At 48.3% G+C, this 24,396-nt stretch overlaps 1 protein-coding gene across 1 annotated transcript in view; it reads right to left on the bottom strand.

Moving 5' to 3' along the window:
- cttnbp2 (cortactin binding protein 2) overlaps positions 1 to 24,396 on the bottom strand; it is a 79,034-nt gene that overhangs the window by 16,855 nt on the left and 37,783 nt on the right. The window contains exons 3-9 of the mRNA XM_086209667.1: positions 20,332 to 20,562; positions 12,760 to 14,200; positions 9,654 to 9,935; positions 6,669 to 6,768; positions 3,856 to 4,006; positions 1,500 to 1,694; positions 315 to 432 (exon numbers count right to left, since the gene is read on the bottom strand). Coding sequence (XP_086065793.1) covers positions 315 to 432; positions 1,500 to 1,694; positions 3,856 to 4,006; positions 6,669 to 6,768; positions 9,654 to 9,935; positions 12,760 to 14,200; positions 20,332 to 20,562 — 2,518 coding nt within the window. The remainder of the gene's footprint in view (positions 1 to 314; positions 433 to 1,499; positions 1,695 to 3,855; positions 4,007 to 6,668; positions 6,769 to 9,653; positions 9,936 to 12,759; positions 14,201 to 20,331; positions 20,563 to 24,396) is intronic.

The raw sequence follows: 24,396 nt of genomic DNA, 5'->3' as shown, positions 1-24,396 counted from the left end.
GATGAGCACATGATTTGTGCTGATTACCGACACGCTGCTATTTTTTACAAGTGCTCACTGTTGTGCCAAGTTTTTATGATATTTACAAACTGAAAAACTCATGAGAAGATTGCAAATGTTAAAAATGGTTTTGCTTTGTTTCCAAATCATTTGGAAAAGCCCATAAACCCCATATTTACTGCACTGATTCCCCATCATAAATGAAAACAGTGAATCTACTGAGAAATGTTGTCCAGGATGAAATAAGATCCCTTTTTCTTCCAAAATAAAAGCATTAGCAAACACAGGGAGCGAGGACGGACTGGAAAACTCACGCAGGTTCTCAAGTAGATCTTTGCAGTCGTCAGTCGCCACGTCATGAATGGTGCGGTTACACTTGTCCCTCCTCTCGATGTCCTGTTCACCGTGGCTGCACAGCACCTCCAGACACTCCTACACACACACACACACACACACACACACCCCCTGATGATTAACCACTATGAGAACTTTGCCAAATGTCTCCTGCTTCCATTTAGGCCGAGCGCGACCGCTCCAGTCAGCAAGGTCAGCCGTCCCATTAGCTGCCGCCGTGGAGACTGATGGCAGCGCCGGACATTAGTGGAGATGCGGCACCAGCTGGAGACTCTTAGCGGGGCGTGAAAATGCTAGAAGAGTTGATACGTTTATCGTGAAAGTAAAAACTGAACAGTGGAAGCAGGCGGAAGCTTGAAGGTGGAGCCTTTGAGAGTAAAGGTCCTGTGAGGAGACACAGCAGTCATATATGTCTTAATGATAGATAAAGGAATCAAAGAGCAGCCTCACAACACACCCAGCAGTTATGAAGCAACATTAGCAGGGAAAGTAGGAGAATCACTCTCCATTTAGTTCCGTCACTGACGCCTGAGACACTGTGCTCATGCAAAATCCATCATTTATGATGATTCGACATTTTCACGTTGCTGGTTGAAGCTCAAAAACCCACCAAGTGTATTTTGACTTTCAAGTATTCACAACTAGGCATCAGGAGGTGTAATTTCCCACCTGCATCACTTCCCTGTGACTCCAGGCTGCCGTAGGAGCCGGCCACATCAATTTAGCTCAAAGATAATGTAGACTGAAAGCTAAGGGGGGGGGGGGGGGGGTCAGTTTACAATCCAGCTTCTCTTTATCCAGCTCTCAGCTAAAAACCGACATTTGTGGTTTCTTTTCAGCTCCTATCAAAGAATGTGTGGATTAACGCTGCATCAAGGAGGCGTGGATTACACCAGATAATCTAATCCAGAGTTCGGAAATTCACGTTTCTGGACAGTTTGGCTAGCCTGCAGTCACGTTAGCGTCAAGCTAAATATACGTGGTTGGATCTTTCTGCATTCCAGCGCAACACGGAAATTAAAAAAAAAAAAACAGCTTTGTAAGCTCATGACTCCACCTTTTTTGTGGAGTATCTCTTTAAGTGATGATAGTCAAGGGACTTGTGATGTCATCACAACTGGAAGGACAGAGGTTGTTCACACCACCTTGAGGCCAAGAGCAGCAGCCATGTGTGCGGCCGTCCATCCGTCAACGTTGGCCTGGTTCAGCAGGGCAGCAGGCAGAGCCAGCATTTTGGGGGGGGTCACAGTGGGGTCATCCTGAGTTGGGTAGCAGAGGAGGAGGCGCAGCGTGTCGACGTGTCCCGAGCGCACCGCTGCGTGGAGAGCAGTGCAGCCGTCCTGCAGAGAAACAAAGGTCGGTGATAATCAGTCTCAATAACAAACGACGTAATCTGTCGGCCTCATTCCCTCCCCCCCCCCCATTTTTTTTTTGCTCAGATGTGACTCAGATCTGATTTTCACATCAGCGAGAGCTGTGGCCCCGTGGCCCCGCGGCCCCGCATGCTCAGGTTCTAGTTAATTCACCCTGACAGAATTTCTAAGAATTTGCCACAAACGTGGACTAGAAATCAAAGATCTTGATGGATGAGGGTCCAGGTCATACCCCCCCCCCCCAAAATACATAAATTCAAAAAGCAATCAACATTTCAACATCCTTATTTGCTAATTTAATCTCATTGCTGCTGTTTTTGTAATGCATATTAGGAGCCTGGATGTTATTCACCAATAAAAAGGTATCAGTCAAACTAGGAAGATCCCCTGACGATTCCTAGTGGGGCTTTTTTTGGATTCCTCCATCCCATTTATTTCTTAAGTTATGGCTGTTTTTTTTTTTTACCTTTGTTTTTGTTGTTGTTGTTTTTTTTTTTTGGGGGGGGGGTGACCTTAACGAGTCTTCTCCATTTTTGTCTGATACACAATAAAATAAAAGAAACTACAATAAAAACTGAATAAATTCCAGACAAACCAGTGCAAAGTAGTGATTATTCTTCACTTAGGACCTGATACTGGTGACACAGGAATAAGAAGTTAAGTAATGTGATTTCTCACTCACTGCCTTTGTGACCATTGAAATTAATGGAAATTTCCTTTGGGACACAAAATAGTGATTTCATCAGAATGCTTGGAAACCGTCACTGCAACTGCTTTACTTGAATGCTGCTTCCTGTCAGAGTTCGCTCTCGTAACCCACTTCCAAAGTTCTTCTTCGTGTGAAATCATTACGTTTGACCCAACACACTGGCCAACATATTCTGCCGGCTAAAAATAGGTGGGAGCAGAGGAGGTCAGATATGCTATAGAGACGCTGGCAGCTCTCGGGCTGAGCAGGGAAGCCAGGCTAAATGTGGAACAAAGCAGGTGAATAAATATAGGGTTTCATCACACGCATCCACGGCAACCGGCAGGCCCGTATGGTTCCCATGGAAACCCAGGAAAGCCCATACATCAACCTGTTTGCAGCAATTAAACGTCTGAACCCTCGAGGACGGTGACATTCCTCCTGTGAGGCAGGTTAAGCGTGAAAAAAAAAAGAGAGGAAAAAAGACGAGTTTGTAAAGAATCCGAAAAATCTGTCACGCGAGAGGGAGGAAAGGCTCTCCTGCCAGGGACGGACATTCCAGAATTTAGAGGGCTTGTTTCAGGTAAACGACTGACAATGAATAGAACTTCTAAAGAACGTGGCAGTGAATGACAGGAAATAAAAAAAAACCTCACTTGCAGATATGTTTTAGTGTTCTTCTATTGCAGTCTAACAGTGACCCCCCCCATCCCTCCACTGACATTTCAGAAAGTCCTGACAAAGACTGTCGGCCAGTGGATGAATTGTGACCATAAAATATTTGACTCAGTGCAAATGATAACAGGGACACGAAGGAAAAGGTCAAAGTGCTCGACCGTGCGGAGAATCATCCCCAAACTCCATGGACTCCTCGTTCAGTGAGTCGATATTTCTGTCACTGTTCAAAGTAACGGCATTTCGGGGCCAACTGACGGTTTTTGTTGCGTCTAGCTGATCTGTCAGTGGCGTCAATGACGGCGTGACATCCGGATCTTCAACTTCTCCCGTCAGACTGTGAGATGATGGTTCTGCCGCCAGGTATCGCCGGGACCTGTGATAACCACAACTGCCGACAGTTAATTGCTATGTGCTCCACCGATCAGATGTGTCGCTGATGCGTTTAAGGACTGCGTCAAGTGTCGGAATTCTCAACGGGGTAGCTAATAAAACCTGCTTTTCTTCAAACAACGTTGATATCCTGCTGACTTGGGTCTTCCTGCTCGCTGGTGGTGAGCTATGGCTGATAATCTGCTCCTCTGTGGAGAATAAGACTCTCAACCACACCGCTGAGCTCCCTGGGTTGTAAACCATTGCAGAACGCTTGTTGTTGCCGTGGACACAAACGTCTCACTGCTGCAGGACCTGAAGCTCGCCCTGACATGAGAACGCTCTACATTTACATTGTCAAGGTCAGTCGCCGGTGTGGGAGAGCAGACCTACCGTGGTGGTACTGGACCGATCGGCTCCGGCGGTCAGCAGGACCTGGACACAGTCCAGCTGCCCTGCTTCACTGGCTAAGACCAGAGCGGTCTGTCCGCCACTCGCCGCCACATCCGCAGCAACTCCTGCAGCCAGCAGCGCCTCCACACAGCTGCAGGCAGGACGGAGACGTTACAAACGCAACATTACAATCCCCACAACATACAGCCTTAGACAGTTCAGTAGAACCGGTACGAGGACAGAAGCCAGCGTCGAGTGTCTGAAACCCACGTTCTTCCTCATGGTCAGCAGGGGGCGACTGTGAGTCTTGAGGGATCAAAGGCACTTGCTTGATTTGATTTGATTCCAAGGCTTGAAACGCAGCTTGTTACTTATAGGAACATACTTTTTAGATTATTACATTATTCATCCAAATAATAAACCAGCCAGAATGTCAAAAACAAGATGCTGAAAGGAATAACCATAATAATAGCCGGAGTAAATAATACTGCTGGTTCCATCGTTCACTGCTTCTGACTGTAGTTATTAACATGATGTTTATTTATACGAGTATCGCACCAAAAAACACCTAGAAGAAAAAAGGAGTTTGAGGCAATAAAATCATCTGTCCGCCAGAGAGAAAGGGAAATAAAAACAGGGTAATTCAGTGCAGACGAGTCCATAACCAGAGAGGCGCTCATCCCAACAGAGTGCAGAATTGGGGAGATGTGCTTGTTGTGACCTTGCGGTCTGCAGACGTACACTCACACATATGAGAGTAGACTGTCGAGGCGTGGACACGGAGGCAGAAATGCAAATAAACAGCGTGACATCTGCGGTCGCGACGCTGCCTCAGGAGTGATTGTAGGAATCGGCTGAAGTTCTTTGACGCCTTTACAAAAGTCGCGAGTTTTTTTGAACCTTTTTTTTAACGTCAATAAAAGATGTTGTGACGCATCCAAGCAAAATGATAGCACAACAAATGCGCAAAGGAAAAAAAAAAAAATCAAAAGTAATACTTGATTATAAGACATGTGCCCGGGAGAAGTCGATGAAGAAAATATCAGTCATGTGACAGCATGTGACCTTCCGACACGCTCATCGCCGTACGACCTAAAGTGTGTCTGTAGTCTTGCGGTTGCTACGACACAGATTTGTAACTGCCGTGAAAACATGTCGTCGTGTTGATGCAAATCAATTCCACCTTCAACCACCATGTGGGTTGTAACGGCTGAGCGGCGCTGTTTGTCATGGTAGGAGAAGACGACGGTGGCGATGTTGCAAACAGAATTACTGAATAAATCGATAATGTTGATTATCGGGACGGAGATTTCTTCATTTTACAGTCGGACGACAGTTTCAACATCAACAGAGACGAAGAATCCCCGTCTATGTTGGTAGCTGGTAGGAAAGGTGCTCTAGAGGCAGAGAAACAGTCTCTCTCTCTCTCTCACACACACACACACACACACACACACACACACACACACACACACACACACACCAAAGATGACTGTTCACCTGTTCAGTGAGACAAGTGAAGATGAGCAGACACTCCGAGGGGACGTGTACCAACACAACCAGTGAAAAACCATCACAGAACGAAATGTGTGTGTGTGAGAGAGAGAGAGAGAGAGAGAGAGAGAGAGAGAGAGAGAGAGAGAGTTTTATCTGCAAGTCTTTTATACACCCCCATGCTATTAATAGCATGGTGATCTGATATTACAACACCCCACATTCCCCAGCTGGTGCAGGACGCGGTGTCACTGCAGCTGACGGAGCCTCATCATGATCAATACCAGTGATCGGAACTGACAGCCGAGGCTACGCAGCGCAGGAACATATGCTTCCTTCATCATCAATCATTAATGGGAGCGCCGGTGATGTTCCAGGAGGAGAAACTACCCATCAGCACAAATGGAAGTGAAGCTGCAAACATAAATGGCAGCTGCTTATTTTAGCAGCAGGAAGTCGGCCCATATGGCATCACAAGTGATGCAGAGCTGCTCTCAGCCTGACCGTATGCCACAAAGCCACAAGTTGGAAACGGTACGTGACACCAGCGAGGAGGCACGCAGGCACCGCCGCGGGCATCTAAACCCCCCCACGTGATCGGCAGCCGAGGCATTTTACACATTCCAGCTGTGCTTGTAACGCAGGAACGTGTACGTATTCGGCTAATGAACACAAAATAGCGCCGCGATGTCAAAATCGGTATCACTTACGGTGATGATGGACGCCAGCGACTTTATAAGGACGAACACGTGTTCAATTAATTCAAGCTGAAAGACGAGTCACGGGGGGGGGGGGGGGGGGGTCAGTGTGTCTCTAACATCAGTTCCATCTAATGCCACACTTTTCTCAGACATGATCAAATCACGTGTCGCTCCCGACCCTTTGAGGTCATCAATCGATTTTTTTTTTTTTTTTTTAAAGGACCTCTCTTGATGAAGGTCTGTCGAACACACCAACGAGTGACCGGTTGTATTTCCTGCTCTTCTTCTTCTTCTACACCGCCAGCTCTCAAATCCGCACCACATACTCTCTGTTCTTGATGGAAAACGCCCGTGATTGGCATTTCCTCTTTCCTTAATTCACTTAAGTCACATTTTTGGTTACCATTGGCGATACATTTCTGGTTATTTGACTAGGAGAAGAATGCGACGTCGTAACAGCTGATATCTGTGTGAGGTTTGTCCGGATTAAAGTTGTGTGACTTGACCGCTTTTGTTTGTTGTCCTTTTACAGAATTTACAGTGAATAAACACACACACACGTGCACACACACACGCACACACGTGCAGCTAGCAGACTGCGAGAAGGTAGACGCTCACCTGCTGTGGCCGTGGGCGGCAGCAAAGTGGAAAGGTGTGAATCCATTTTCATCTGAAACATCAGCAGGCGAACCAGAAGACAGCAGCAGCTTCACACATTCTGACAGGAAAGAGAACGCAAGAAAGTGTAATCAGACGAAGGAAACGTCGAGTGAAAAACAGTCGGCTGGAGGAAGAAGAACAAGAAATGTAACCAGCAACACTGCAAAAACACGCCGGAACATGGGAGTCACCGGCTGGCCGATGGGTTTTATTTAACATTTCATTCCAATTCATGATGATCATTTTTTTAAATGAAAACTGACGGACTCGTCTCAAGCCCCGCCCTCTCGACCCAGACACACCTGCAGCCCCTTGGAGTTTTACAGAGGCCAGCAAGGATCCAGAGAGGGGCCGCCGTAGTTCATAGTAGTAATAGTGGTTGGAATAGTGCAGGTTATTTACAAGCCAATCAATGGAGGAGCAGGAGTCAAACAGACAGGGATTAGAGGGGCAAATGTGCCTGGTACGAGATTAACAACAGTGTCAGCAAAAACAATCCAGGATCTAATTTGTTAGGAATTCTACCAAAGCGCTTTTTTTTTTTTTTTTTAATTTTATGAATGGCTTCGAAGTGCACGCTGACACAGGCGGTCTTCTGAGAAGTGCGCTCACTGCCTCCTCCGACAGATCCAACCTGATCCTCCGTCCACATTCGGAAAACAAAAGAGCTTCTTCATCTGGACTTTCCTAGAACGACAACGGATAAAAGAATCGATTCTTGGCTTTCGGTGACTACATCTCCCATGAGCCTTTGCCAAAAGCAGACGCCTGATCAAAGCCTCAAGAGAGCTGATGATATGATTGCGCTCTTTTATCTTTGTTAAGATGACAAGCTGCTCCGATTTCGGTGCCACTGTAGCGTAGCAGCTTCCCTTCGTCCGCCGAAAGAAAAGCCAGATTTATTCTTTCCTCCAAAGAGCGATGAAAGAAACCTTTCAGAGAACAAACAGGAAGCACTGGCAGCTGGAGGCGAGCCAGAGGTGGAGCAGGACCTCGCAGCTGAAGCGTGTGACTGCAGAGGTCTGAACTGAAACGTTCCCAGGTACGTCACATCAGGAGGGTGAAGGGGAAAAAAGTATATGGATAAATATGGGAAACACAAGGTACTGTACAGCCATGAATGTGACGTCATCCACTCCAGACTCAGAACCTTCTGTGGGTAATTGTCACATCTCTCAGCGGCCACAACGCTTTAATAGTCTGACCCAAACTGAACACTGGATCTTAATCAGTCTGTAGAATCCCACCAGAGTTTTCACAGCATTTAAGCGGCGCTGGTCCAGCTTCCAGCGCCAGCTACAAACTCACCTCTGAGGGGGGGGGATTATTAGCAAGAAAACACTCAACGGTTGTGAAATGAAAAAAATGGTTCCGGGGGGTGGGGGTTCCAGTTGGAAACTCCCAGCAGAACGTGGTTCTCTCTTCTGTCATTAGTCCCACTTTCGCGTGCTAACAGGAACATGGTGGAATATTCAGTTCATCTGGGAATGAGCTCATGGAAAAACTGTGATTAAGACGGTGATCGATCGTCACTTGGTGAGGTTTTAACGTGATCTTTACAAAAAAACAGGCAGATGAATGGCTCAGAGAACATTCTCGGTCGCTGGAGATGCAGAGAACGCGTTACTGCACAACCGAAAAAGGGAAAAGCCGCATGTCTGAAGTGTCCTTGGGCAGGATGACATCATCAGTCTGTGACTGCTTATTTAATTAATGTTAGCGTGAAGACTCTACGGCGATCTCATGACTCTGAGAGGAGCACATCAGTCATTCATTCATTCATTCTAGGCCACGGGACAATCCAATCTGTTTGTTTGGACTTCCCTGTATCACCTTCTGTTAACCAGTCAATAATAATCAATAGAAGCGTACCTCAACTATCAATCACTCCGATCAATCATCAGCAAACCGCACACCAGTCACACTGACAGGGCTCCTGGTCCCTCTGGACCCTCTCAAGATAAAAAAAAATGGAGCTCCGCTCTTCTGTATATTGTTATATTTCAATAAATGACACAATGACACTTCTTCCTTGCCGACAGTCTGGAAAACGTACGTTTAAGAACTTCTCGAACAAAGACGCAGTCATCAATATGATCTAGAGATGTAAATGCGCAGCAAATTTGGCAATAAGACACAAACAGTGTGTGGGACTGGACGTGGGCCAACGTCCCTCCGCGCAAGCGATCACTAGCACAGGCTGCTACCTGGCTAGCTGTGGTAGCTTGAGCACGAGCGAGCAGCAGACACACCGCAGCGCACAGACAATCAAACTGCTGCAACGCGGCCACGGGCAGAACCTTTGGTTTGGCAGGTGCTTCTTTGTACTGAAAAGCTGAGATTTGGCAGCATTTTTGGGGGGTTTACAGTTTCAAAAACTGACAGAGAACTGAAAACGATCAGGACGAAAACAATCCGCCAAACAGCCGTCATTCGGGATGCACGTCCAACAAGTGGAAAAACAAGGGGAGAAGGAAAAAAAAAAATCATCCAGAGCAAAGGATGCGTTTGGAAACCTGCTTCACCATCGCAGCCTCAGAGCTCCAGACGTACCACCAGGCGTCGGTGAACAGGAAGCCGCCGACTTCACAAGATGCGGCTGCTGCAAGTCATTATTGCAATGATCCACTGTCAGAGACAATCCATGGTTTTCCTTCATGCTAAGGTCATGGCTGGCTACTGGTGTATCAACAAAGGAAAGGAGAACCACCTAAGTTTGACGGAACCTGTTTTTAACACAGGAAATTGTTGTTCCCTCCTTTCCTTTTAGCGCTGTGGCACATATCGGACTGGGGATGTTCTGCTGTGACACTGTTGTGGGTCTTTGGTGTCGTCGCGTCTCTAATGTGATGGCTGTTCTTTACCGGGACACGAGAGAAACCACGCCGCCGCTCGGCGCTGCAGTGACAGCAGCTACGCCCCAGGACGTCGCGCCGCACTCACCTGTGTGTCCATTCTGAGCAGCAGCAAACAAGGCAGAGGTTTGGTTTTGGTTGCGGTCTTGGTCGAGGTGATTGGGCTTGATCTCCGTCACGGTAGTAGAGGTGGTGTTGGTGGATGTGGTGGTGGTGGTGATAGTGGTGTTGGTCAGGTCTGGTTGGTTAAGCAGCATTGACAATAAAGTGACATTTCCCTGGGAAGCAGCTTGGAGGAGCAGGGGGTGCCCGCCGTCCAGGGCAGCAGGCCCACCGCCGCTTAGAGAGGAGACTACGGAGGGACACCAGCCTGCAGGAGGGAGGAGGAGCAGGAGCAGCACAGGTTAAACTAGGAGGAGGAAGAGGAGAAGGGGGAGGACACTTCTAGAAATGCTGAGCATGGGAGAGCAAGGTTGTGAGGAAGCAGACGGGTTGGAAGGGAGGAGAGTATCTCTGAGTTCCACACATTTAACAGAACAGACTCTTTTGTTTCGGCAGCAGCCTCTCGAGGTGGATTTAAAGACTTCTCAGAAACAGGAGCAGCGGTTGTAGCGGAGATGAAGAAGTGGGTGTAGCCACCTTCACCTCCACCTTCAACCTCATACATGATTGACATCCAGTAGAATTTTACATTCATCAAAATGTTTTTGTTACACAACACGAGCTTGAGCCACCAAGGGGCTCCAGGCCGGAGGTTAAGAAGTCAGTCAATCACGCAGAGAAATCCAGAAATTTAGGAGCGGTAAAATGTTCCTCAGTGGTGGGAGTGCGGGGTGTTCTGCTGCCACAACAAAAGAGACCCACACCCAATCAGATTAATAGCTAAATGATAACGAGCCTTTCAGTGCAATCAATCATCCACCGTCTTCACACAGACAACAAACATGAAAACACACAGTTTCATCGTTCACCATCACTTAGCGCAGAGTTGAATGAGTGAAACAAACAGATGAAGTGAAGAGAACTCTGCTAAATCTGCCAACTACATACATGGGGTTCTATATATAAGAATATGTAAGGTTCTATTATATATTTAAGCATTATTCTAAAGGACATAGATGGTACTTTTAGCTGCATGGCTGTCCAGGTGTTGAAAAAGAGAGAATAAATAAACTCAGCGCAGGTAGAGGAGGGAGACAGACTCGAGGACAGAATCAAGCAGCAGGCACAAAAATAAATCCATGACATCGTCGTCAGGCTTGAAATCCCAGTCAAACGGTCGGAGAGTAGCAGAATATTTCCCCCCGCGGTTGAATCAGATACTTCACGACCAGAGGCTGCAATCTAATGAAATCTTGAAGGAAATAAAGCAACAGCGGACACAGATTTTCCAATCTTTCCAAATCGGCAGCAAAAACAGAAACATTTTGGCAGTTTGTCCTTCGTGAATGAGACAAGCGCAGATTCTGAATATTAGCATTGACTGAAGAGCTGAGGTTCGTTTTGGGTGGACTGAGCTAAAAAAAAAACAAAAAAAAACATCCATTTCCATCACTTGACTGGTGCAATCTACTGTTTTGGCCTTTTCATTTCAACGCCAAAAGCTTTTGCAATGTGACTTTTGCAATTATTTTAGGTTGGTTTCACATTGGGTTCGATTATTTCCAGCAAACTAATCGCATATTTTGGTGCAGGCATGCGCTTAAACATGTGCACAGTTGTAGAGAGCAGGTGAAGTAAGGACACGTCTAGTTAGCTTCCAACCCCCGAACGCACACCGAGGAGAAGAAACCGCTTGCTTCATCCACTCGGTGACATTTCTGTTGTGATCCGGTGTGAGAACCAGCACAATCACAGTCCCGGCGCAAGCTGACAAATGGAGTTATTTTTGCCGTTTTATTCAGTGAGGCGTTGCCGCCACCACCGGCCCTCTCCCATGCCTTCCTGCTTCAACATCCACCGTGCAGCGGCGAGGATGACGCGGACCCGTGCTGCGCGGAGGGTTTTGCAGGAGACGGGAGGCACCGAGCAAAACCCGTCACAAGTCTTCCTGCGGGTTTTTGCTTATGTTTGTCTGCAGGATCAGAAACGGACCGGTTGCTGACCGTCACACAGCAGCACGGTTGCTTTCACACCCGAGTCCACGTCTCTGGTGTTCAAATGAATGAGATGATGATGATTCAAGCCATCGAATGAACCTCGGTGTCAAGTGTCCTCGGATCCGGGTCCCTAATGTGAAACCGCCTTTAATTCCCTCACTGGCAGGATAACTGGGTCTAAGAATAAATATTCAGCAGCAGCTACATCATGTAGCTCTTCATTGTGAATACAACCTCTCCCATCACGGCTCGTTAAGTATTTTCACCATTGAGTCCATTAAGGCCAATGACTTTGATGTCGAGCTACGACGATAAGACCCAGGTAGTCATAAAAGTGACGTATTATGTAATCAAACTACACAATGTGGCCAAGCACAGCACGACACGCACAACACCGGTTAAATGTAAACACTCGTATCAAAAGCAGAGTTTCCTCGGTGACACGGGGAGCAGATCAGGCGCAAGGTTAATGGGAGGGGTTAATGTAAGCTGGAGGAGTGCTGGAAGTGAAGAGTGGTGATGGCATGCTACTGGAGGATGGAAAAAAGGGGAGGGGGGAGGAGTGAGCAGCCTCTGGCATCAGCTTCAGAGAGGACAGTTGTTATTGGTAGGAAGGTCTTGATACCGCGACTGAACGCACGTTTGCTTTGCCTCGATTCGCCCGACTTCTGCTGCCGTCACCGAACTCTTAAGTTCCCAGCAGCAGCAGCGAGGCATTTGTTAGCGACATGTTGTCAATGCCCGCTGCTCATAGTGATACTGACGAGGCTAACGTGACAACGTGTGAGATGAGGGCGCCCAGAGGGAGGACATATTAAGGGCAGAGAAAGAGAGACGAGCACGAGAATGCAGTAAGTGACACTGGATCTTACCAGGTAATTTAGGCGTCAGAGATAAAGTTATAAACTTGAGTGACCCGTGTGCTATTCACATTCCTGTGGTTGGACTAGTCTCCCTGTGACATACTCACCAGGCTAGGCTAGGCTAGGCTAGGCTAGGCTAGGCTAGGGCAGGCTAATGCCATGGAAAGAAAGGTGAGGAAAAGAGGTAGCAGGGAGAACCGGAGGGAGATGGAGCGTGGAGGATCCCCTTTACCTGATGCTGTTGCCAGGGGGCTGCCTGTGGAGGCGCGGGGGCTACAGGAGGATGGAGCACTAATGGAGAAGGAGGTGGAGGGGGGGTTTATGGAGGAGGGACTACTGACAGCGGTGGCAGGGCTGATGATGGGGGGGCACTCTGCACATGCTGCTGAAGGATGCCGCTGAGGGCTCTGGCCGGGCCCCAGGGAACGGGAGGGGGGGCAGGCACCCACCTGAGAGGCTGTCAGGGCCGGGACCAGGTCCAGGGCAGGTTTGGGCGGGAGCTGGGGCGTGGCTGGTTTGAGCCCAGCCCCATGAGAGCGGCTGCTGTCCCCCGCCACCTTAATGGGGGGATGAGGAGGGGAGGGGGTCTGGGACAGCCCAGGCTTTTTGGGAGGGATAGGGGGAGGGTTTCCCCGGTCGATTCTGGCCACAGTAGGCGACTTAAGGCCAATGGGGTGGGTCAGGCGGCCGGGGAAAGGCCCTCCCTCTGAGGCAGAGTGAGGCAGGCTTGGACGCAGGGCTCCAGCTCCCCCTGCTGGAGGACTGGTGAAGCGTGACAGGACCTGTGTGACGGTGTGGCGTGCTTGCTGCTTGGCAGCAAAGTTGTCACGATTGGTGGGGGAGAGGTCACGAGCTGGAGGACTCTGGGAGGCTGTGCCGTTTTGGTCCTGTTCCTGGAACTTGTAGCGGGCTGCCTGGACACGCGGGCTGACCCCGGTGGGTAAGCCATGGGGTGCCTGGGCCTCTGAGCCATTCTCTGTCTGTGCCAGTCCTCCTGAGCTGCTGTGGACGATTCCCCTGCCAGTCGACTTTGGCAGACTCAGTCCCACATAGTTGGCGGGGGTCGGTTTGACTGGTATTGTAAGTGGGGTCTTCTTTGGACCCTCCACCTCAGTGATGGGCAGGTCTGTTTGGCAAGATGCCGTTCGAGAGCTGATGGGCTCAGTGGCAACTGACACAGAAGCTAGAGCTTTAGGTTTAGCTGGGGTGCTGGTGGCACCGGCAGCAGCAGCAGGTTCGACCCCAGCAGGAGCAGGCTGGGTGACGGCGGCTCCATCCTTCCCATCTCCCTGTTCAGTCCTGAGCTGCTCCACCTGCTGCCGTAAACTCTGGCTCTCGGCCTCCTCACGACCCAGCCTGGCCCGCAGCTGTTCCCGCTCTGTGTCAAACTCTGACAGCTGCTTTTCCATCTTGGCCTCCATCTGTTGGCTTTTTTGCCGCTCGGTGCTCAACTCCTCCTGCAGCCGGCCAGAGGTGCGACTCTCCTCGTCCAGACGAGCCTGGAGCTCGTCGAATCGCTGCGATTCCTCCACCACCCGCGTGGCGAGCTGCTTGCACTCCCGCACCAGCATCATGACGATGTGCTTGTTCTTCTCCCGCTCGTCCTTCAGCTGTGCCGTCAGCTTGCGGTGCTCCTGCTCCAGGCTCTGCAGCTGCAGCTTCTCCATCTCCAGCTGGGAGAGAAAACACAGTCAGTGGACACATTCATGCACAAATCGGCACCGAAGCATGAAAGAGCATTACAGAGACATGAGATTGGAGCCTGGTCGACCCACGCAGCCTCGTACAGCTCCTTAATGAAAGTCACATTCACTCCACATGCCTCAGCCTTACATGTGAAAGCGAATTTCATGACATCATCCACAACTTTTCTTCCCCACAGTGATAACCTGCGATCACCCCACCACCCAAACAGACTGGACATACTGTACATGCTCCTTAAGTCTCACATGTATGTGAAACATCTAGCATTAGCGTAGTTGCAACACTCTCGCCACCTGTCACGCCGACATCTGTGACACACGGCCAATCTTAGCTCACTGACGAGCGCGGCAGCGAGTCGAGGTTTTGGACACCGTAAAAAACACGTTTAAGGGGAAAGAAAATAACATCAGCACAGAGAAACGGTTTGTTTTTGATGACAGGTCACAACTCTCGCTTCTCTGTCCATGACGTCACAGCTCAGCCATAAACCCCTCGGAGGGTAACGGGGCTAAAATGAGGCTCTACGGGAACCTCTAACGACCCCTCAACCCGACATAGAGCCTCATTCTCAGCCCCGTCTAACCCCTCCCGTGAGAATAAATATCACCACCAGCTGATGGCGAGGAGGGACGAGGGGTTAGTAAACGGCAGTTGCTACTCAAAAGGAGGTGCTACGACTAGCTGCTAATTGGGTGTGGATTATATCCGCGTTAAGGCAGCCTAAAGCCTCGGAAGAACACCTGCAGCAATGTTGTCAAGGTGGTGACACACCAGGCAGCGCACATAGAAACTAGGTTATAAATAACGTATGGCAATTCAAGACGGCAAACACCGCCACTGACGTTACTGTGACCCACATGTTACCACCTTTCTCGCTCAATGACCGGCTCTGATCCCCCGAAAACATTTGCATTCATCGGGGGGAGATGGAGGAGCGCGGCGGGGCTGTTTGTCAGTGTCTCAGTCACTCCAGACTGCATTTCAAGACACACAAACATTTATAACATTTAAAAACGAGGTAATACACCTCAAGGGGCTTTTCCTAGATTAAATAAATGTGCCCATAAAACGTCATCGAACTGGGATTCTTTTTTTTTCTTTTTCTAATATGGACAATCCCGATCCACAGTTTTATCGACTGAATTCCATTTCCAACACGTCTTTTTTTTTTTTAATGTGACAAAGACAACTCTCCAGTGTATCACACTGGAAACCATGAACATTAACTGACTCGCTCGTCATCTGATATTCCATTCTAACATAGACACTAGAAAATATGTCAACCTAAAATCAAGTTACCGACTACCACAGCTGGACCGGATTCTATCCTCTACGTCCCTACAAATCCTCATTCGTCATCAGAATATTTCATATTGTCAATATTACTGTTAGCATTTTCCCTGTGATTTAAAAAAAAATAAAATAAAATGAAATTATTCTTTTCTTCGCCTTCAAAAACTACATTTTTGGACCAATGACAGTATTCACACAATGATCGAGACTGCTCGTTGATGTCAGGATCAAAAGGTTGTGTTTCAAGGTAATCATTTCATACTGACGTTTGTATAATTACTGCAAAATCTGCCATGACAGCTTCTTATAGGCCACAATCTTCTACAAACAGTGGGCATGAGAAACACCTCTGAAGTGTAAAAATCAAAAAGCGTTTCAATCAAAGGCTCTCGAGGGCGACTCCAACCCACCAATGCAACTGAAGGGTATTGATACTATCCAGATTCCTGCTTGTTGGGTGTTTACGGATATTTATGGTCTCTTTCTTCTAAACGTATGCCATCAATAAAGAGGAACTGTTGGCAAGCTGAAAGAGAGCAACCACAGATGTCCAGTTGGAAGGTTGTTAAATACGAGAACGCACAGCGGTGAACTTTCTTTAGTTCCTTCACCCTCCCGCGCTGCCTGCACGCACCGGTCTCGTCTAAATAAGGAGCTTTCACTGTTGATGCAGTGGGATTGATGGTCTAAACCAACCAGAAATAAACTTGATTAAAGATGGTCTGTTCAGTCAGAACCAGTTTCGTCAAAAAGAAAACTTAATTGTCGTTGCAGTAGATGTAATTTGGCGGTACGGCTCTGTCCTGGGACGCTCCTTGCCCTTCCGGAGCCGGCACGCAGAGCGGCAAAGAGAATGCAAAGGAGGAGTTGGGGTGGGTGTGGGTGGCGTTCAGGGGAAGTAGGAAATGTAGGGCCGACTGAAGCCGCCGAACTCGAACGACTTTTGCCAGTTGAGAGCGTGGAGGAGAATCGGCCGAGCTAACAGAAGGCGTGGAAGCGGATAACTGGGTCACCAGCTGAAGTTGGCTGGCAGGGAACAGCTGATCGTCAGCTGATGCGACAGAGACGTCAAGCTGAACTTCATGGCCCGCCTGATTTAACACTGTGCTCCATTTTTTGTTGCTGTTTTTTTTTTTTTCCCCTTCTGCCTAGACTGTGGTTAGTTATGTAATGACAACCACAGGAGTGTAACTCATATGCATAAACTCGTTCTACGGCATGAAATAATAATGACCTTTACAGTGAGGGCCGGACTGGAGGAGAGTCGGGCAGCTGGTTCGTCTGCTGCCGAGTTGTGATCTTCCTTCCAAATTCAACCCAACAACATTCGGCGACTAGTTGCTGCGGTGGAGGTCCTCAGAGTTTACGGCTGATTCATGGAGGACTGTGGTGTGGGTGTCTTCATTATAACCATAAACTAAGCCGGAGCGTGTGCGCGTACAACTGCCGGGCCTGCCTCCAGCCTGCCAAAGACATCATGGATAATTCAGCAGCTTACTCACAGGTGGGTGACGAGAGTGGAAACGGGTGGGGTGGGGGGTTGGGGGTGAGTGAGTGAGGGAGGATAAAGATAGCACAGACCGTCCGGGTGAAATTCACTTTACCCAGCAACCACGTTCAGCCTCCCTTCTTTGAGTACTTTTAGGTTGTTGTTGTGTCATTAGTCATTTAATCAGGCTCCAGTGACACAATTTCCCCCCGCCTGCCAGGATCAGAGCCTGCTGCTGACGGCTTAGTTACAAGCATGTGGTGACATGATGATTCATTCTGAAGGAGGTCAATCATGGTTTTGTGGTAGCTGACTCTCGTTTTACATATATTTTCAGGATCCAATTAACTAAAACCGCTGAAGGTCAAAGCCATCCTGCATAGTTATCAGAGTGGAGAGAGCAGACAAGTGGTTTCCCTTTACTGTCAAATCTACCAAACACTTGAGCTCTAAAACCGGGTTCCCATCATCCTCCGGCATTTCCGCACGAATCCAGATGCATTTAAAAATCAGATCCTCTCAGTTTCAGCTCGGTGGACGTGTTTGTGTGGAAAGAGACGTTTCCAGGCATGATTTCACAACCCAGGCGGAAGATTTAGAGCGATCGTTTTTGCAGAGGTTTTATGAGAAATAATCAGAAATTGCATTTTCATTGATGTACAACCACCTGAAACCAAGTGGGAAACGTACCTGCATCACTTGGGTATTCATATTTTAGGGGACTTTGTACTTTTACTTTACTTTTTTTTTTTTTGGAGGCCATTAGTTCCCTGTTACTTTGAACAGAAATATTTCGCATAGAAAACACAGCAAAACCTGATGAGGATGATGGATTTTTCCAAATTTGAATCCTTCCAACTTCAACAGGACACAAACAGCAGCAAAATCAGAACACACACACACACACACACACACACACACACCGGGTCAACCTGAAACACAACACACAAACGTGATGTAAAACGAGTACTTTTACTTCTGCTACTTAAGTAAACTCCATGTCAAATACTCTCCTACTCAGCCTACAGAAGCATTCTGGAGACTTTTACCAGAGTACTATCTTGTCTGGGTATTTTTACTTTTACTTCGGAAAAGGAACGGTGTACTTCTTCCACCACCGCCCCGGAACTAGGAATCGCTGCACTGCTGCTGTTTTATGACACGGAGCCTGAGGAGGACTAACGTAGGTGTCACATTGGCCTTAGAACTGAAAACGTCAAAATGCACAAGCTGAACGCCAAGTTGAAATCTCTAAATGACAGACACACACACACACACAGGCTCACACACACACACAGGCTCTCACACACACACACAGACACACAGGCTCACACACATACACTGGCTCACACACACACACACACACTGGCTCACACACATACTCACCACAGCCCCAAAATTTATTTAACCAGCTTTCCGAAAACAAAACAGCCAGCTCCTACCTCTCCCTTCCTTTTTCCATACCTCATGAGTGTGTATGCTGGTGTGGTTACAAAGGCTCCATTTGGCTCAAAGCTATATCATCTCTTATTTTTATAGAGTTCATGGACGGGACACACACACACACCCACACACACACGTACACACCGGAGTGTTTTCTCTTCCACTCACCCAGTCATGCTACCAGCTTCTCATCCATCACTCTCACACATCCATATTTCTCAACTAAGAGGGCAGAGAGAGAGAGAGAAAATGAGGCAGCTGACATCTGGTCGCCCGGTTAATCCCAACCACCTAATCCTGAAGAGACCTGCGACACACACTCACTGTCAGCCTTCGAAAATAGAAATGACACACCAGAAAATTAAGTTCACACACACACACACACACACACACACGCATTCCTACAGTCCACATTCACGCGGTAACACCCGAGCACACGCAGAAACATTAATGCACACAGACAAGCGTACAATTTTTCCCTTTTCCCACGTTTTCCCCCCTGGGAATTCCAGCCGCGGAGGTTTGAGTCCTGTGTGTGTGTGTGTGTGTGTGTGTGTGTGTGTGTGTGTGTGTGTGTGTGTGTGTGTGTGTATAAACGGAACCAGCAGTCAAAGAGAAGAAATATCTCATGGAATCCTGGAAATCATGGAAACACTGTCCGTCTTCGTGTTTTTCCTTTCATCAGGCTACTTACTCACAACAGTTAAGCAGAAGTCGCACAAACACGAGGTCATAAATGATGCATTTCCTCAAGTGTAACTGCTTTTTTAGGTGGGTTGTTCTGTTTGTCCAACAGCTACTGGATGGATTCCACTGAGGATGACTCATAATTAATTTGCTGGGCTCACACTCCGGCTAAAATTCTACTACAACTCAAGACGAGACAACACAATGACTAACATTAATTCCAACGAGCCACAGCTGCAGTTCCACGTTCAAAGACGTCCAGCCTGTAAATCCTGACCTTCGGTCGTTCCGAGAACCACGGGTGGCACGGCTAATATTATTTCTGTTTCGGCTCACTGGACTGTTTTCATTTAACCCGCAAAAATGCAAAGAAATGTTGTCAGAAGACTTCTTTTTTTTTTTTTCCCCCATTTTCAATGCCGCCAGCCATCAGCATCAACTGCGCCCAATCGCTTCCTCGTCTCTCCGACCACCAAGACTTGACACACAAGTTGTCCCCCCCCCCCCCCCCCCCCGGTTTAATTGTAAAATCAAATCAAGCACATTCCAGTCAACTGATTCGCAGCGAATAAACTCGGCTGTACGGTGTTTGCTTTCACCAGACGACGGCAGTTCAAGCCCTGGCTCAAGCAAACAAGGGCAGAGGTTGTTTCAGCCATGAACCCGCAGAAAGTGGAGAGAAGTCTTGACAATTTACTTTCAGTGTGGAAAGTTGCAACCGGTACCAGTAGCTTGTGTCAGGCGTGTTGCCCGCCCTCGACAGGCTGCGTGCAAGTTTTCATGCGAGCTACATGCAGCTACCGCGCGCTCATGAAAGACGCTAACATGTCCCACCTAACTTAGCAAAGCATTTGAGGGAATGTTAATTTTGGCAGCTATTTTAGATCGAGTCTTAGTGGTTGTTTTTCTCGTCGTATTTTTTTCATTTGTATCTTTTACAGTTTTAGCCCTGGTTCAGCTGATGAGAAGCCATTACATATAAGTTCACCGTCAGTCAAAACGCTATCTAAACCAGTTCAATTAGGAACTGGAAAGTGGTCAGTAATTCCCACAGCTAAGTTATTCCCTGGGTGAGAACCTCGGATTCCATGTACGTCCAAGCCGCTTGGTCAGTCTCTACTGATCGCGCACATTTAGAGATGAGCTGATAATTACTGACAGAGACTGCGCTCTACTGCCGGGTCTTACCCTCTTCTGACGGCTCTCGGCAGCAGCCAGCTGGGCCGACATGCGCTCCTGCATCTTCCTGCAGTGCGCCATGACAGCCTCCAGGACAGAGATGGGGCTGGAGCCCAGGGGCCGCCGCTCCTTGTCTCCTCCTGGGACCCCGCATTCAAAATCCCTCTGAAGCGCCAGAAAAGGGTCGGTCAAGCTGTAGTGCCCGTAGCGCTCCTGGAGGAACACTTCCTTCCTCTGTGCCTGCAGACAGAAGAAAGTCCCGTTTACTTTTTGGATAAAAAACACGGAATTTCATCTCAGTCGTGAATCCTAAAATGCGAGTTGCGACATTTCATTGTAATCAGGATCTTCATCAGCACCGATCGGTCTGTAATACCCGGAAGCTTCCGCACTCAATATTCTAACAACCACTGTACATGTTAAAACTGCTTTTTACCTAGAATCACTACAATTCCAGAGCAGAGAAACCACAGATGGAACTTCCACTCAGTTCCGCGTGTTCATCTGCTGGCGGAACCATCATGCAGCCCGGCAGCACCATGAACCTCCGCCTCCTCAGTAAACAACCAACCCGTAAACCACGACTTTCACCGAGGTCACCGATCACCAGGGTGTGTTTGCTAGCAGGATATCCCACAAACCAACAGACACATTCTGATGAAACCTTTTGGGACGACAGGTGATATTACGAGGAACGCGCCTTTAAATTTGGGAGGTGATCTGGATGAAACTGCAGCTCCTGAGGACCGTTCCAGGCCGTTGGCAGGATCCAGCTATTAGTGGGAGCCTCCTTGGCTGAGGTATGCGGTTCCTCAGTGTTTTTCTGGTTCAAAGTGTGCACTGAGAGGAGCTGGCAGCTGGAGTTCAGCAATATTACGCATGTCCTGGTTGCGCTGATTTATGATGAGTCTTTCACAAACAAAACACAGACTAAATGACAATTCGGCAGCGTTTAGCGGTTTCTACTGCATGCTTGACTAAAAACCGTGGGCCTCATTTCATCAAATGTTCTGACATATAACGGGAATCTTCCGAGCCGAAATTTAAATAGAAAGGAATTTGTAACTGCTTGCTGCTGACATCTACTCTGTGGCTCTTGTAACTGTCAATCATCCAGGCCTGAAAAGAAAACGGAGGTCGGGAAAGCGTCAACTCTGGTCTGCAAGACTAAACTGAGGGCTAATAAAGACAAATGTTTAAGAACACATTTGTGCATTACAACCACTGTGAGTGCAGTTTTGCACCCTGGTCGTTCAAAAGCCATATATTTTCAGCATCTGATGTCTGTTCAGCACAGGCGGCCTCACTCCGGTCATCTGGCTTGCTGGTTAAATCCATTTTAAAACCAAAATAGTCCCAAGTTAGGTGATTCCAGGGTTTCCAAAACATCAGTGTACTTGTGGCAGGCTGCCTGACGCAAGTCACACGCCACAAATCCACCCTCCTGCAGCTCAACCCTAACAGGCACGCAGCCAACATTCATGTTATCTGTTACACACGAGCTTTTTCCTTCTCTGATATCTGGACGCAGAGGATGAATGTCTGTGATGGAGGAGGTTGGAGGTGTGTTCTCTGCTCTGCGTGAAGCTGCTCCACAGCTTCGGTTCCAGACCTCTGCGGATGACATCAGAGAATCCGGTTTACTGTTGTCACTCGGGGCGAGTTGACGTCAAAACGACAGATAATTAAAGAAGCGGCACATTCTCACTGTGATAATTAGACCTTAAAAGCTGCTACCGGACCTTCAGTACCAGGACTTCACGCAGCGGCCCCCCTGAACCCCCCACGCCACCGCCGGCGCCCCCCTCCAACCGCGACTGCCCGACTCCATCAGCTCTCAGCGCCGCGGCAGGCATGACTCGTCTCAGGTTACACAGACAGATGGATGCGGGAGATGGAGTCGTCTGAGCTGGTCAAAGTTCGGAGCAGGTGACACATGGTGTGATTACCGGATAATGTTGAACTGGGGATCACGGTATCATACTGGGAGGGGAGTCTGACTGCTCCGCCGCATTCTTCAGCTCCACAGCTGCAGCCGCTGATGTTTACCATTCATCATCCAGCTTTGACGCACATTAAAAGGCTCTTTAGCAGAAGGACTGAACGCCCACTTTTTCAAACAGCTCATGAATGCAGCAGTGTGGCTTTGACCAACCAGGAATCATTAAACCCTGGGAAAGATTCTGCCTGTGTGGTCAACGTAGAGCAACAACACACCTGGAGGCAGTTTCAGGAGTCCTGCAAAGCTCCCTGGCTCGCCAAAGCCCTAATTCGGCTAAAATAAAAGAAATTTAAAAAAACATGACACAGAGAAAAGACCAAAAAAAAGTAAAAAGTATGCAACATCTTCTCACTATCACTTCAAGAATGTCTTTTCGCGTTAATGGCATTAACATTTCAGCCACTTCGTCGGTATGTCTGGAAAAGACATTCTTGAATCTCCTTTTTTCAGCGCAACCTTTTGACCCTTTCTTAAAGAAACGTTTTTTATTTTTTTTGAGTGATGCGCACCAAATGGTCCAGGATCCACGGTCCTGTGCGGTGGTGAGTCCTCCCCCTGGCCAAGTCTATTTACTAAAACATCAGCGATGTTTGAGCTTCAAATGTGCAGAATCATGTTTGTGCAGTCTGACAGTCACAGGATGTCGGGTTTAGTGCAGTTACCACACTCATTCTGCAGGACTACCCCCCCCCCCCCCCTCACACACACACACACACACCTTGGATCGGAGCCCCTCTGACCTTTAACCTCTCTCCATCAACACTAAACTCCAACAACCGGACTGATTTTTACATCCACTTTTCCATACATGTTTCCATAATTGTTTGGTTCCACGCAGCAGATGATCAGTCCACCTCGCCTTGTTATCCAGCCTGTTTCCTGGTGGGCCCAGACAGGCCTCCATGGTCACCCTGACAGCCCCAGTGATTAGACCACCCACCGTCTACATCTCCCACATCTCGCAGCCTGGACGAGAGGTTGGGGTCAGTTCTCAAAAATCCAGCCCTTCGAGTCGAGTCAAATCAACCTCAGGAAATTAGGCTGGATCGGAACAAACCCCTGAGGAAACAACCCTCGAACACAACCAAACAGGCCTCAACCTGGAGCCTGCAGGGGGAAAGAAGGCAGGAAGGCCCAAGAGCAGCTCCCCGAAGAGCAGAAGGGTTGGAGTCCAAGTAACTGTGATTCTTACGTCAGAATACTGTAAGTTAAAGGGATTCAACCGCTTTTAAGTCCTTTAAAGTAACGCAGGAACTGGCACGGGTCAGTCGCCGAAACAGTTCAGCAACATTCCAGTTCGACCTGCAGTTAATCATTCCGACCACAAGTTGATGACCACTCACAGAAACCTACCCACTAAATAATAGCTGACTAAAACCCACTTGGTTGCAGTTTAGCTGCGGCACAGAGTCCAAACCCTGCTGACCATGAGTGGTAAGTGGTGACTGGGGGGGGGGCAGTGGATGAGAGAGAGAACGAACGAGAGACAGAGAGAGAGTTAGAATCTTTGCGGCATCTCAGAGAGTTTCCAAACCTCAGTGTGTCGTCTCTTCAGATCCGAGACGCTCAGACCCGGTAGGCTGTAAAACATTTGAAAAAAAGATCCGAGATCCAGGTGGAGTCCGGCTACAACCGGATCATGTTCTGTGGCCACAGTCACGTCATTACCTTGAGACCCAAAACAACAAACCAACAGGTTCTGGAGGTGTTTTAGACCAAATCTCAGACGGTCCGACCCATAGGGGGAGGACATCAAAGTGTCGTTTCCTCACTGCCCCAAATTTAAAGATTCTTTGGCCCAGGCTCCGCCCCTCCACCAAGTTTGATTAAAATATGTGCCATTTGTGTTTCTTTGCAAAGTCATCCTGACAGATTGAAAAAACTGACACACGTCCTCCTCCTCTGCACAGGTACCAAACCAGTCAGGTACCAAATCTCTGCGTTGCTACATCTCAATATGTTCTGCCAAATAAAGTCCACGTGTCAAACCTGCTGTTTGCTGGGTGAAGGAAACCAGTTGACCACAAACCTGCAGGAGACACTCAACAAAGTTATTCACCTCTTATTTCAAC

Source organism: Aulostomus chinensis, chromosome 7, assembly GCF_037954235.1.
Source record: "Aulostomus chinensis isolate RoL2024-O1b breed Wild chromosome 7, RoL_Achi_v1.0, whole genome shotgun sequence".
NCBI lineage: Eukaryota > Metazoa > Chordata > Actinopteri > Syngnathiformes > Aulostomidae > Aulostomus > Aulostomus chinensis.
Note: the sequence above shows the minus strand (reverse complement) of the source record. Positions and strands in the feature narration are given on the sequence as shown.